The sequence below is a fragment of the Sardina pilchardus genome, chromosome 1 (genome assembly GCF_963854185.1).
Source record: "Sardina pilchardus chromosome 1, fSarPil1.1, whole genome shotgun sequence".
NCBI classification, from domain to species: Eukaryota; Metazoa; Chordata; class Actinopteri; order Clupeiformes; family Clupeidae; genus Sardina; species Sardina pilchardus.
The window spans coordinates 16,317,611-16,330,907 of record NC_084994.1 but is presented as its reverse complement, the minus strand read 5'-3'; the positions used below and the strand labels follow the sequence as shown (position 1 = coordinate 16,330,907).

General features: G+C 46.2%; 2 protein-coding genes and 1 long non-coding RNA gene across 3 annotated transcripts in view; 2 read left to right on the top strand and 1 right to left on the bottom strand.

Annotated features, from left to right (window-relative positions):
• nanos3 (nanos homolog 3) lies at positions 1–1,613 on the top strand. Its single transcript, XM_062520545.1, has one exon. It carries the CDS (start codon positions 185–187, stop codon positions 899–901), a length of 717 nt encoding a protein of 238 aa, XP_062376529.1. The 5' UTR covers positions 1–184; the 3' UTR covers positions 902–1,613.
• Positions 1,614–6,405: 4,792 nt separating this feature from the next.
• LOC134083171 (uncharacterized) lies at positions 6,406–8,691 on the bottom strand. The gene is made up of 3 exons (XR_009939708.1): positions 8,646–8,691; positions 6,936–7,039; positions 6,406–6,640 (listed from the first exon to the last, which is right to left on the bottom strand). It is a non-coding gene; the product is annotated as an uncharacterized LOC134083171 (long non-coding RNA).
• A 501-nt stretch (positions 8,692–9,192) lies between these two features.
• The window catches only part of cc2d1a (coiled-coil and C2 domain containing 1A), a 46,601-nt gene continuing 42,496 nt past the window's right edge, over positions 9,193–13,297 (top strand). Inside the window, exons 1-2 of the mRNA XM_062539344.1 lie at positions 9,193–9,327; positions 10,344–10,422. Coding sequence (XP_062395328.1) covers positions 10,366–10,422 — 57 coding nt within the window. The 5' untranslated portion in view covers positions 9,193–9,327; positions 10,344–10,365. The remainder of the gene's footprint in view (positions 9,328–10,343; positions 10,423–13,297) is intronic.

The window sequence follows — 13,297 nt, the reverse complement described above, 5'->3', positions numbered from 1 at the left end:
GGCGAATGCTACATTGTGAAAAGGCACTGATTTCCTCTACATCTATGTGAGCCACTCCATTCTACACAGAGGGAGGTCATGGGTGTCATAACGCTACAATTTGTCACATTTAGGGCGCACTCCCCCCCCTACGATAGAAGTGGGTTGGGCTGTCATCATTTAGCCACGCGTTTGGAACGTGAGTATGTTTCTTTTTTCTCCCCTCTCCGCGTGCTGCCTCGACCTGTTGCCCAGACAGCCTGGCGACTGTGCAAAAAACATGGTGTGTGTCAGTATTATCAGCGACAAGTCCAACTTCGGACGCATGGATACAGACAAATCGGAGTTTCAGCCATGGCGAGACTACATGGGCTTGGCCGAAGCTGTGCGAGCTATCTGTCTGAGGGATTCTTCGCCCGAAAAGAAGATGACGGCTGGCGAATTCTTTCCGAGACCGGAGGAGAGGAAAGGTAATAAGCCTTCCACAGTGCCCGGGCGCTATCGATATAGCAAAGCGCCTGGAGACAGGCCCGCAATGATCAGGGGCTGCTGCAAATCCGCTCCAGTGATGCAAGCGTGCAAGGACTCCCCGCCGAGGCGACCCTTGGCATCCCCGCCACGCTTCGCCAACAAGGTCTCGCCCCGAACGCCCAGGTCCAAGGAGCGAAAGAAGCCGCCGCACTCTCCGGCGTCTTCCGAGGCCTCCTCTCCGCCACAGATGTTCTGCAGCTTCTGCAAGCACAACGGAGAGGGGGAGGCCATCTTCACCTCGCACTGGCTGAAGGACCAGTGCGGGGACGTGGTGTGTCCGTTCCTTCGCAGCTACGTGTGTCCGACGTGCGGCGCGACAGGCACCAGGGCGCACACCAAGCGCTTCTGTCCCCTGGTCGAGAGCACCTACAGCTCCGTGTATACAAAGTAACAAAGCTGGCAACAACCCCCCTCGGGATGAAGGCTCCTACCTCTGTGCGTGCTCATCACAAGGTGAAAACTTGTGGCGTTGAAGCACCGTGGTGCTTTTGGGTAGCCTAACTAGGCCGTGGAACACTTATTTTAGCAGTTCATGTGTTTCTTTAGATTAGTAGTTGTAGATTCGTTCCTGTGTTGTTGTTCCTGTCTACATGAGGCAGGACTTGGTTGAGAACGTTTAAAAAAAAAAAAAGGTCGACCCTACCTCGGTTTGGTAACACAGGTTTGCGTGTATCTGTTCTTATTTATTTATTTATTTTTGTTGCATGCTGTGCTGTGCTGTGCTATTTATGTGTGTTTGACACGCTAGGGTGTGATTTTTGTTATCTCCCTGCACGGGTTTTTGTTGTGTGTTTTCCTTTTTTCTATGAGTAGTTTAGTTGTGTCTCCTTTTGACAATCCTGTAGTCCATCAGAACTGTGAACTGTCTGCACAGAACGGGTGCTATCAAACCTACCTGTTGTGTACTTTTGGTCCAGAGCCAACCTTTTCAACTCCAGCGCTGAACACGAACGTCCTACATACAGTCATCACGACCCCACTGTGGCCAATGACCCATCAACATGATCTGTTTTGAATTTATATTTTGCGTATAGGTATATCAAGCATCATCAACCATGTACATGAATCATTGTAAAATATACCAACCATGAACAAAAAAAGAACCAGGTACTGACTGCAAGACTTTTTAATCTTTTTTATTTCATTGTTTTAACACTTATTGTTTTGTACTTATTGTTTTTTTTTGTTTTTTAAGACTACTGAATTAGGAGAGGTAACTGTTCAAACGGGAAATGAGGGCCCCTTTAAGATCCCTATGTATGTAAGTCAGGGCTTATGTTGTGTTGACCTGAAGGATTTTGACGTTTGTAGAAATTATGCATGTCTCAAAAGTTGTAAAAAAAAACCAAGAATAATATTACTACAGCAAAAATGAACAATGTGTGGTTTATTCCGGTCATAACTGACCAGAGGTGCACACACACACACACAAACACACAACAGGGCCTTATGTAGGACTGTTGAAGATGATGTGGCTATCTGCATTTAACATGAAGACAAAACAGATTTATTCAGTCCACAGATTAATATATCGCCACATGTCTAGTACTTTACCACGTGGAGTATCATACTCTATCTAGTACTTTACCATGTTGTATTCTGTCTGCCTGTAGTATATGAACAAACACATCTTTATTTAACAACGTGAACCTGAACTTTGACGTCACTGAGGAACAAATTCAAAACATGCATGACGTCACCTCCAAAACTCTCCCATTCGTTGCTTCCAGCAAACACCTGCATTCTAGCGGTGTGTTCGCCCTCAGGTAGGCAGCTATTGGCTGGTAGAAATGGGTGGGGGTGGGGGGTCAACAAGGGAAGCTCTGATTGGTTCTTGCAGAAATATGGCGAAATGTTGACCTGGAAAATTGGCCGGTAGTATTGGGGGGTGGGGGAGGGTGGTCTTTGATTGGCTCTCGCCGAGAAAGGTGACTTGTCATTGGCCAGGCACAGACGTGCTGGGGGGCGGGGCCTCAGGGCGGCGGGGGGTGAAGGGGCGGCGCTGAGGCGTCCAGGCTGCCCGGTTACCACGGCGAAAACTCTCCAGCTCCCGGTGAGCAGCCATGATGGTACGACTGGAGAGAGGGAGAGAGAGAGATGAGAAGGACAGAGAGAGAGAGAGGGAGAGCAATAGTTTAAGTGACCAGAGGGTAACTTTGGGAGAAACTGCCGATCTCTAAAAGAACAGAAGCACTGAGTATCTAATTGTTGCTAAGGTGACGTGTTGTTTAGACATCAGCAGTTACTCCTGAAGTTACCTGAGGCGAGTGGGTCATTCAGTGACCTTGTTTGGTAGTGTCAGAGCGGTAGATAAAACAGAGTGGCGACACTCCCATAGACCTCCATAGGAAAAAACGGCAGCGCTTTTTCCAGGCTATTTCCTCGTTATGGGAGTTTTGGAACTGTTTACAGCCAATCTCTTGGTCAGTGGTTAATGAGTTAATTGATTACACCTTCCAGCATCTAGAAGTACATCCCACCCTCCTGCAATTCAGCCATTCAGCGCAGTTTTTTTGGAACTTTTGATCGCGTGGCGGCGACATAAAAGCGTGTCGCAACTCTCTCTCTCTCTATGGCTCTGGGTAGTGCCTGAGGGGTGTTCCAAGTATGTGGTTTAGGGACAAACTGGGTCAATTAACTCAGATTAAGATAACAGCAAGCCATACAGCTGTTCTATTAGGAGGTTCACCAACTACTATGAGTTAACTTATCCAGGTTTGTCACTAAACCACATACTTGGAATACCCCTCTGGTGTGTGTGGTTAGAAACATGAGGGAATGTGTGTGTGTGTGTGTGTGTGTGTGTGTGTGTGTGTGTGTGTGTGTGTGTGTGTGTGCGTGTGTCCTTGACTCACTTGAGTGAGGAGAGCTCTCTGATGAGTCCAGCGACCAACTCAGTGGCATCCTCGTGGCTCCTGGAGGATTCTGGGACATGTTGGTCCTCCATCTCCATGCTGAGAAAAAACATCAGTACAGCCAGCCACCAATGTTATGACACGAATACAATTAATTACACCATCAACAATCACAACCATTAGTAATCAACATAATAATTTGCTCAGCTCTAAAAATGATAAACCTTACTGTCTGACACACAGAAGATGTTGAGAGTATTTGCAGCCGCATCCCACTGACTACTACTTAAGGGTTTGGTACATAATTTGAGGCTTGAAGGCAAAATTAACGAATGCTGTCACTTGAGCCATTTCGACTTTATATTGCTCTCTCCCTCCCTCTCTCTCTTTCTCTCTCTCTCTCTCTCTCTCTTTCTCTCTCTCTCTCTCACACACACACACACACATACACAAACACGATGACTCTCACACCACTTCTCTCTCTCACACACAAGGACACACACACACTTGTTGCTCACATCAGCGTGATGTCAGTGAGCTGTGAGTCAGACACTAGGTTGATGGAGGGGTCGTGGCAGGGGTCAGAGGTCACGTGTGTCATCTCCTCAGGGGCATGTTGACCTGCGACAGGCACCTCCTGGACCAACTGATACAGAAAAAAATAAACGTAAACAAAAGATAGTTCTTTAAGCTCACTTAAGGGGGATTCACATACTTCGCTACTCGCCCATCGCTCCTCGCTTCTCGCCGAAATTCTACTTGCTGGCAGAAAAAAATATCTGCTGGCGTCGATACAGTCTATGCTGCAAACATGTCCGTTAACTGTCAATCATCTCTATTCTACATTCTGATTTGGTACTCGCTTCACTCGCATCGCTGAAAGTTAAAATGATTTTATCTCCGTACCCGCCCACATCGCCTTGCTAGTCCTCGCATTGCCTGTTCTGGCCACATTCCGCTAGAACACATTCACATTCCATTGACAGTTCTCGCTCAGAGATGGGCGAGTAGCGACGTATGTGAATGCGGCTTTAGAGGTACAGATCATGATTTTGGGGTGTACACATGTAATGTTAATATCTGACATCAACAGCCATTACATGATTCGCTTCTCTCTCATACAAGCTCCTAAAGCAGCGTGATTGGCTGGAACGTTTAACCCTCTAGAGGCCATTGTGGTGCTCGGAAGTTCAGAAAAAAAGTAAAAAATCTAAACTGACCCCAGAACCTGAAATGCACCATCAAGTTCCATACATAGTATTGTATTCTCTTTTAATTATAAAGGGTATTGGCTTCTAGAGGGTTAATGTGTTTTTGAACCAAAATGTTCTATTTAGATATTTGTCATCTATCTTGAAGAAACTATCATACCATACCAAATCATATCACCTCATATCATAGTCTCTTTTATACCGTAATTTCCCAACTATTAGCTGCAGCTTATACATAGATTTTGCAAAATTTCTTCAGCTATGAGGTTAATACATGGGGGCAATTAATATGGTATTGACATGCCTTTGCTTCTTTTAACCTGCACAAAACACCGTCCTGCGGCTTATGCACAATGTGGCTAATAAACAGGAAATTACTGTACGACCTCATCTATGTCACATCATGGCATCACTATGGCATCTCCACTAGAAAGCAGGGTTATGACCTTGAATTTCCCCTTGGGGATCAATAAAGTATCTATCTATCTATCTATCTGACATGCTTACCTGTACGTTGTCTTCCTCTCCATTAGATGGCGCTGCAGGCTCGCTGAATTGTACGCTCCTGCGGCAGCTCCCTACGGCCTCACACTCTGGTGTTCCCGTGCCCTCGGTTGACTTCAGGACATCATCAGAACTAGAACTGGAACGGTGGGCATCCTCTGCTGTATGTAGGCCGCCTGGAATGCGGTGCTTGGCAACCGTCGCTTCAGTGACAGCTGGCTTCTGTATCTGATTGCCAGGGGATAGTTCTACCGCTCCCACAGCTGTACTTTGGCCTGCTGACTTCCTGGTGGCTGAGGGGCCATGGGAGGGTTTAGCTTCACCGCTGTCATCCTCCGCAGTGCTGTACTGTAACACATCCAACCTCATGTGATCTGCTTCCTGGGCAGGAGTCACATCTCCCTGCTCTTCGCTGCTGCCTATCTTACTAGGAGGAGGGCCCGTGGAGTTTTGCTCGTCTTCTTTTATGACCTTTTCAGAACGGATGGCAGTTCTAGAACCCTCGGCGGTAGTTATGGCAACTGGTCCCTGCTCTTTCACACTTGCGTCATCACGCCCCTCAGACCCAGAGTCGTGTCTGTGGCTCTGTCCAGAGCACCTGGTCTCCTCAGAGCTGTGCTCCACTGCAGTGTCCGAGTGTGGCTGTGTGACCCCCGTCTGGACAGTCTCCTCCCTCTCCGAGAGACCGGGACCATCGTCCGCCTTCAGTCCTCTAGCTCCATCCGACACTCTCTCCTTCTCTCCTCCGTCCATCACTCTCTCCTTCTCTCCTCCGTCCATCACTCTCTCCTTCTCTCCTCCATCGCTTGTCTCTCTCTCTTTCTCTCCTCTGTCGCTCGTCTCTCTCTCCTTCTCACCTCCGTCTTTTTCACCCATCCTCCTCCCGCAGGTCTGTCCCACTTCCGGAAGGTTCTTCCTCTCCCTCTCCCCTCCGAGTCTCCCCATCCCCATCCTCCTCCGCACCCTCTTCCTCGCCGGAGCGTCGGCCGGGTCTCCGCCGTCCGCCCCCTGCGATGATGACGCCTCGCTCCCCAGATCAGGCCTCTCCTCCCTGGGCAGGTGTGAGGCGTCCTCCCCGTCCTGTGGGTGCTGGAGCAGGGACTCCGACTCCACCTCATCCCCCAGGTTCTCTACACCCTCCATGGGAGAGGGGCCTCCAGCTTTGGCCTCCGTGTGCAGAGATGGATCAGGGGGGCTGCTGGGGGACGAGGTCTGGACCTCGTGAGAGCCCACAGGCTGGTTAGAAACGTGTCCGGCCGAGCTGGTGGAGCAAACTGACGGGCCGTCTTTGGTGAAGATGGACAGGGAATCAGAACCCTCGGTGGACAGGGCATCAGAACCCTCGGAGAGGGCAGGTTTGGGTGTTTGTGCGTCTGACGTGACTTTCTCTTCGGGTTCCAGTCCAGAGGAAACACCAACATCATGAGTAATCGCATCTCCCAATTTGTTTGCTTCAGCTGCAGATGAGTCAGCATTCACTATGCTGTCTGGAGAGCATTCCTGTGGAGTAGTCTCTGAGACTGAGGCATTCTGGGAGGTGGAGTTTATGTTATCAGAATCCTGAGGACAGAGAAGACAAAACTGCTAAGTAACCAGGCTACTTACTGTAAACATCATAATACAGCCAATAAAGCCAGATAATTAAATATAGAAATATACAATACATATACGACATAATGCAAATATCTTCAGTTGTTAGAAAACGTATATACAAGACGTAATTGCAACCTTCATAACACATAAGGTTTTTAATGATTGTAAAGAAGCATATTATGGAAAAACAACAACACACAATTTTGACCAGTTTCTTTCATACATTTCTTTCCCTACATTTGCAACCAGTTCAAATGCACACCTGTTTGGTTGTGTCCGTTACCGGCAGGTCATCTCTCTGCTCATCGTCCTCCGCAGCCTTGCGCTTCCTGGTCCGCAGTGACCTCTGCTGGGGAGCCTTCGTGGCTGTAATCATTAACAACAGATCTACTGTAGGACGTTTTAATGAGATAAAAATCACTATGCGCTGGTCATCATTAACGACAGATCTACTGTAGGACGTTTTAATGAGATAAAAATCACTATGCCCTGGCCATCATTAACAACAGATCTAGCATGTATTAATGAGATAAAATCACTATGCCCCGGTCATCATTAACGACAGATCTACTGTAGGATGTATTAATGAGATAAAATCACTATGCCCTGGCCATCATTAACAACAGATCTAGCATGTATTAATGAGATAAAATCACTATGCCCTGGCCATCATTAACAACAGATCTAGCATGTATTAATGAGATAAAATCACTATGCCCTGGCCATCATTAACAACAGATCTAGGATGTTTTAATGGGGGAAAAATTGCTATACGCTGGTTATCATTGGATCCCAGGTGCTGTTAATGTGCAGGAACATCAGACCGCAAGTTCGCCGATAAAACCCAAAGCTGCCACCGTTACCCAGGGGGTCTATAAACCACTAGGCTTCAGAAGCCACACTACTCCATCAGGGTTCCCACTCTAAGTCAAATGTAAAATTCCATGACTTTTCCTTGACTTTCCCTGACAAAAAATCCCTGAAATTCCATGACCTATGACATAACGAATGGTGCAATATACCAATCAAAGATTTCAGAGTGGCCGCAGAGCATTCAAGAATATTTTACCTTTTTAGAGATGAATAAAGGGTATTTATTCTGCGCTACCCACAACTACTCAAACAAGCAGTAAAGCTAATAGCCAGATATACACACCTATTCTGTGTGTGGAAATATATCTGTATATTGTATTACAATGTATTTTGGCACATACATGTTTAAACTGCTACAACAAAATTCTCTGATATTACAAGACTTTGCTCCAAGAATGATCAAATTCCCTGACTTTCCATGTCTGGATATTCCAGAAAATCTCATGACCCGTGAATACCCTGCTCTACTGTATATCATGCATGATATTTACACTCCAGGACCTCAGTACTCTCTGCAGGGGAGCTTTAGCATCAGTAAACATGTACTATACACCACTAGGCTTCAAGGGACACACTACTACTACCTCATACATGACAGTTGTTTGTGATGAGTGTATATCAGATGTGGGCCTGGCTGTACAAATGTGAAATGCGTGCTGTTTTTTTTACAGTATATACAAACATAGGACTGTACAGTGATGAAACACATCAATTCTGTGTGTGTGTGTGTGGGGGGGGGTAATGTTTGGCTCCATCAGACATTGAGCATTTTACATCAACCTTGAACCTGCCCATTGCATGCTGCGTCAACAGATTAGTATATGTCAACATGCCATGAAATGTCTACGTTTTCGGATCATTTTAATGTGTTCATTAATACTCATTAACTAATTGCTCATTAAATAATTCACAGGAGTTTTATGTATCCTGACCCCAGCCTCTGTTTAGTATTCTGCAAACGCTTGCAGAGTGGGAGAGCTTAGCAGACATTTTATTGATGGCCTTTATCCAGTGACCTGCAGTCCTGCAGAGATCAAACCTATGGAGTTGGAATCAACTAGCTAGCTCTACAGACGTATATTATAAACACAGATCTTACCTGTTGTCTGTCCCTTTCTTTTGGTCATTGCCACCAACTAGACATGCAGGAAAACAATGAAGGGATGTCACATTTCGACATTTTAAGAAAGATTGTTATAAAATACATTTGATGGGGAAACATTCTTTTTTTTTAAATCATAACACATGTCAACACACTTAGTTCTCTACAGGCATAATCAAATCCATTGCCATTCACCTTTACTTATAGTCTTTTCACAGATTTAGAAGTTAGTAGCTAAATAATTTGCTAGCCTCTGGTACTGGCTAATCACCTTGTTCAATTACCTGATAGGGACACAATTATATGTAGACGATAAAGTGGCAGGTGTAGTAGATAAGGCAGTGGCTCTCTGTTGTTCAAAGGGAACGGAGTCAATATTTACTTGTAAATGTTTTAAATCTACTAATTTACTTCGCAATTTTGTCCAAATGTTGACAGGAATCTGCACTTGAGGAGAGGCATGGGCGTGCCCGTGATGCAAGATGCCGTAAAGCACGGAATGATTGGTTGCCAATGGGGACGAGGTGAAAATCAGGAAGTTCCACACATTCACCGCCTGACAGCAGTCGCAACTGTCTCTGTTTACTTGCTTACTTTGCATAGCTTGCTAGAGGAAGAAGCGTACCAGCCGATGTTTTCTTGGTTAATTTCCTGACGTTATCAGTTTATCAACCACCAGGTAATGTTGGATAATAGTCTTACGAAAGTGACAAATTGTTGTTCGCCAACTTTTTTGCTAAGTGATCTGAAGCTAACCTGGCTAACGTTAGCTCGGAAGATAGCTAGCTTCTAAGCTAGAACATGTCAACATGCTAGCCTGACATGCTAGGGAGCTAACCTGTTACCCCAGCAAAGTAGATAATTAAATATCTACATGTGTTCTTTATATGTATGTGTTTGCGTGCATGTGTCACAAATTAACGTTATGGATGTGAAGTAAACGTTAATAAACCCCCTGGGATCATATCAACACTGTAACGTTTGTAGCATCCAGTTATTAAGAAACAGTTAGCCACCTGAGTAAGTTACCTTTGTGGCGTGACAGCAAGACACTTCTGGGCAGCTAAAGGTAACAATAATCTAGCCTAGAAAATTGGCATGTCTACTTCGACACACACGATGGGCGAGGCAGAGGGTCAAGTTTAGTGACCGCTATTATAACTTGGCAAGTCCCTTGGCAATGGTTGGTTCTTCTTACCAACACGTATTATGAATAGCTAGGGAAGAGGTGAAGAAATGCTGTTCATAGGAAGTTACATGGCAGGTTTCAGGGGACAACCTTGATGCTAATTTCAGCCTCTGAAACGGTATATCCATTGCTATCTAGCGTTAACGCCCACCCGCAACAGTTCAGCTACAGGGGGACACATCGTAAACGTTGGTGTTGTGCTAGCTAAAACCAGCATGCGTTGTCTATGTTTGTCTGTTCATAAGATTATTCCCGAAAGCGTCTAGCTTAATTTATCTCCAAGTGGTAGTGTCAGAATATATTCAATAACGTTAGCAGTTCCGTTATCGGGAAGACCCTCGCCCTGTCTCGGAATTTCTTGCTGACACCTGAAAGGGGAGGTTGCCTCGTAAGGGCTTTTCATTAACGAGCGCACTAGCACACCACCAGCGCACCACCAGCGCATATTCATCGTCGCTGAATGTCGCTTCTCCTCCTCGTCCTCACTCTAGTTTTCTCTCCCCCAGTTCGGAGAACCACTTCGAGCCCATGAGTCGCAGTAGGAACCCCCCTCAGCGGGGTCAGGGAGCAGCCCGGGCCAAACAGGTAGGTGACACCCTAATAACACAACAACCTGATAACACAACAACCTAACAACACGCCTAGCATTAATGCTGACCAAGTCATTACAGAGCACTTCATCTATTGCGTGTACTGACGGGTTGACTTGAACATTAGGATTGCATACTTAGCATATGATATGATGATGCACTGTTTCAGAAACACATCCCTTCAGCCATGTTGTGTATGGGAGCCAATAATTTGTGTGTATGTGTGTCTCTGTCTGTCTGTCTGTCTGTCTGTCTGTCTGTCTGTCTGTCTGTCTGTCTGTCTGTCTGTCAGTCTGTCAGTGGCCTCGATTGTGTGTGTGTGTGGCCTCTTTAACGATGCCATTGTAATTCTCATCATTCTCAGAACATATTGACCTCCACACACTTCCTGGTCCACTAAACTTGATTATTTCTTCAGGCCAAAGGTCTCCTCCCTGTAACCATATAAGTGGACCTACATCCTGCTCTAGCAGTCCACAGTAATTCCTTCTGTCTCTGTTATTTTGTACTTTTACAACCCATCATTTCATGCTCCGACTCTCCTGAGCATTTTGTTTGCGTAAATCTGCCGTGGGCAGAGAGACTATGTTCAGCGAGACAGCAAAGCAGCCAATCCATTCCTGTCTGGACTGTTTACTCTCCCTCTCTCTCTTCCTGTTCCTCTCTCTCTCTCTGTCTCTCTCTCTCTCTCTCTCTTTCCCTATCTCTCTCTCTCTCTCTCTCTCTTTCTCTCTCTCTCTGTGAGTGTGTGTGTCTGCCTGCGTCTGTCTGAGAGAGAGAGAGGCTCTGTGTGTGTGTGTGTGTGTGTGTGTGTGTGTGTGTGTGTTTGTGTGTGTTTGTGTGTGTGTGTGTGTGTCTGCCTGTCTGCCTGTCTGCCTGCCTGCCTGCGTCTGTCTGCCTGTGCTCAGGATAATTAGATTTGCTGGAGCCCTAACCTCGTGCTCCTGTGACCGCAGCAGCTAGCTCAGCCCAGTGCAGTGCAGCAGTGCAGTCCTGTTCAGGGCCATTAGCACTAATGCCCAGGCATCCGCCGCCACTCGTCTGTGACATGTGGTCGTCAGGGACACCAGCATATAGCTACTACACACAGGTCTCATATAGTCGTCAGGGACACCAGCATATAGCTACTGCACACAGGTCTCATGTGGTCGTCAGGGACACCAGCATATAGCCGCTACACACACGTCTCATGTGGTCGTCAGGGACACCAAGCATATAGCTGTACACTACACACTGGTCTCATATAGTTGTCAGGGACACCAGCTATAGCTGTCTTCTACATACAGGTCTCCACAGGATAGAGTGCTAGTCCACTTTGTGTGGCTCCAGAACCGCTCACTGTCTCATTGTGCTGTACCTCCTAATCACTCATGGAAAGTAAGGAGATTACTAAGAGAAGGGAATGAGAGTGAGCGCTCAAAGAGGACAGACAGACAGACAGACAGACAGAGTCCGTATGTCCGTATTTTACTATCCAAGTGAATGGGGAGGCAAACGTAAGGGTTACCGTCATTCAGAGGTGTAAAAAAAAGTCCCATCATGTATTGGTGTTACAGTTACTTAGAGACCCCAAACTTATGACCGGTGGTGTAGACCTCAACACACAGGGACAACACTTGCCCGCTTAGTGTGGCTGCCCAAGGCTCTGTAGAATGAGCTGATTGTCCGAGGTGCTTGCACTGTAACAGTGCAGCAGTGCAGTTCTGTTCAGGGCCATTAGCACTAATGCTCAGGCATCCGCCGCCACCCGTCTGTGACATGTGGTTGTCAGGGACACCAGCATATAGCTACTGCACACAGGTCTCATGTGGTCGTCAGGGACACCAGCTATAGCTGTCATCTACATACAGGATAGAGTCCACTTTCTGTGGCTCCAGAACCGCTGTAGCGTATATTTCAATGTATGGTTTTTAAGTTTTAAAGTTGCTTATCAGTTATAACCTTGTTAAAGACTACTTTTCCTGTCACTCTCTTATTGCACTGTACTTCCTAATCACTCATTCTCATGGAAAGTAAGGAGATTACTAAGAGAAGGGAATGAGAGTGAGAGCTCAAAGAGGAATGACAGACAGACAGACAGACAGACAGGCAGACAGCCAGACAATTACTAAAGTCCCTTTCCCACATAACTTCTAGAAGTTACCCGGACATATTTACCCGGGTGAGGCACGACACAGACGTTTCCCACATGAGCTTTATGTCCGAGTGAGATACGGGTAATTCTGTTCACACTAGACCCGAGTAATAGCCGCGAGGGGTGGGGCAATGTCAGCACTTGCAGGGGGAGGGAGATGACGCTAAATAAATGCGTTGTTGTGCTGTGTTGCCTGGATGATACGAACTTACATCAGATCCAAAACATCATGAAACAACAGAAGTAGTTAGCTCGCTAGTCAGCGGGAGCTAGCATAGAGGTAAAAATAGCTAACGCCAGGACCACAGGCTATAAACAAAGCTCTACTTCAACCCTCTCTGGTATAAACATCCAACATAACAAATTAATAGAAAATAATGACACACCTGGAAAATATAAACAGCACACAGAGGTCTGAGGCTCCTTCCCAACTCCTACAAAAAGCAACAATGCTAAATAACAGCGACGTTAACTATTAGCTGTTAATTGCTAACCACTAACAGCTAGTTGCAAGCTAATCGACAACACTTCAAGCTATTCACGTTTGCAAGGATAATCCTGCCTGTCCCGCAACAAACACAACAACGTGATTGCAGTTTAAATTTTTATTGTACGTACACAACAAAATGTCACTGTTTTCTGTACTCTGGTGTTCTCGTCTGTGTTCATACTCGTAGGGCAATGTTTATCGTTACCATGGCAATTTGTACTTTCTGCCTTGCGCTGCAAGCAGGCT

Excerpts from the sequence above, each read along its gene's own strand:
- nanos3 (XM_062520545.1), top strand. The coding sequence starts at position 185 with ATGTTTCTTTTTTCTCCCCTCTCCGCGTGCTGCCTCGACCTGTTGCCC.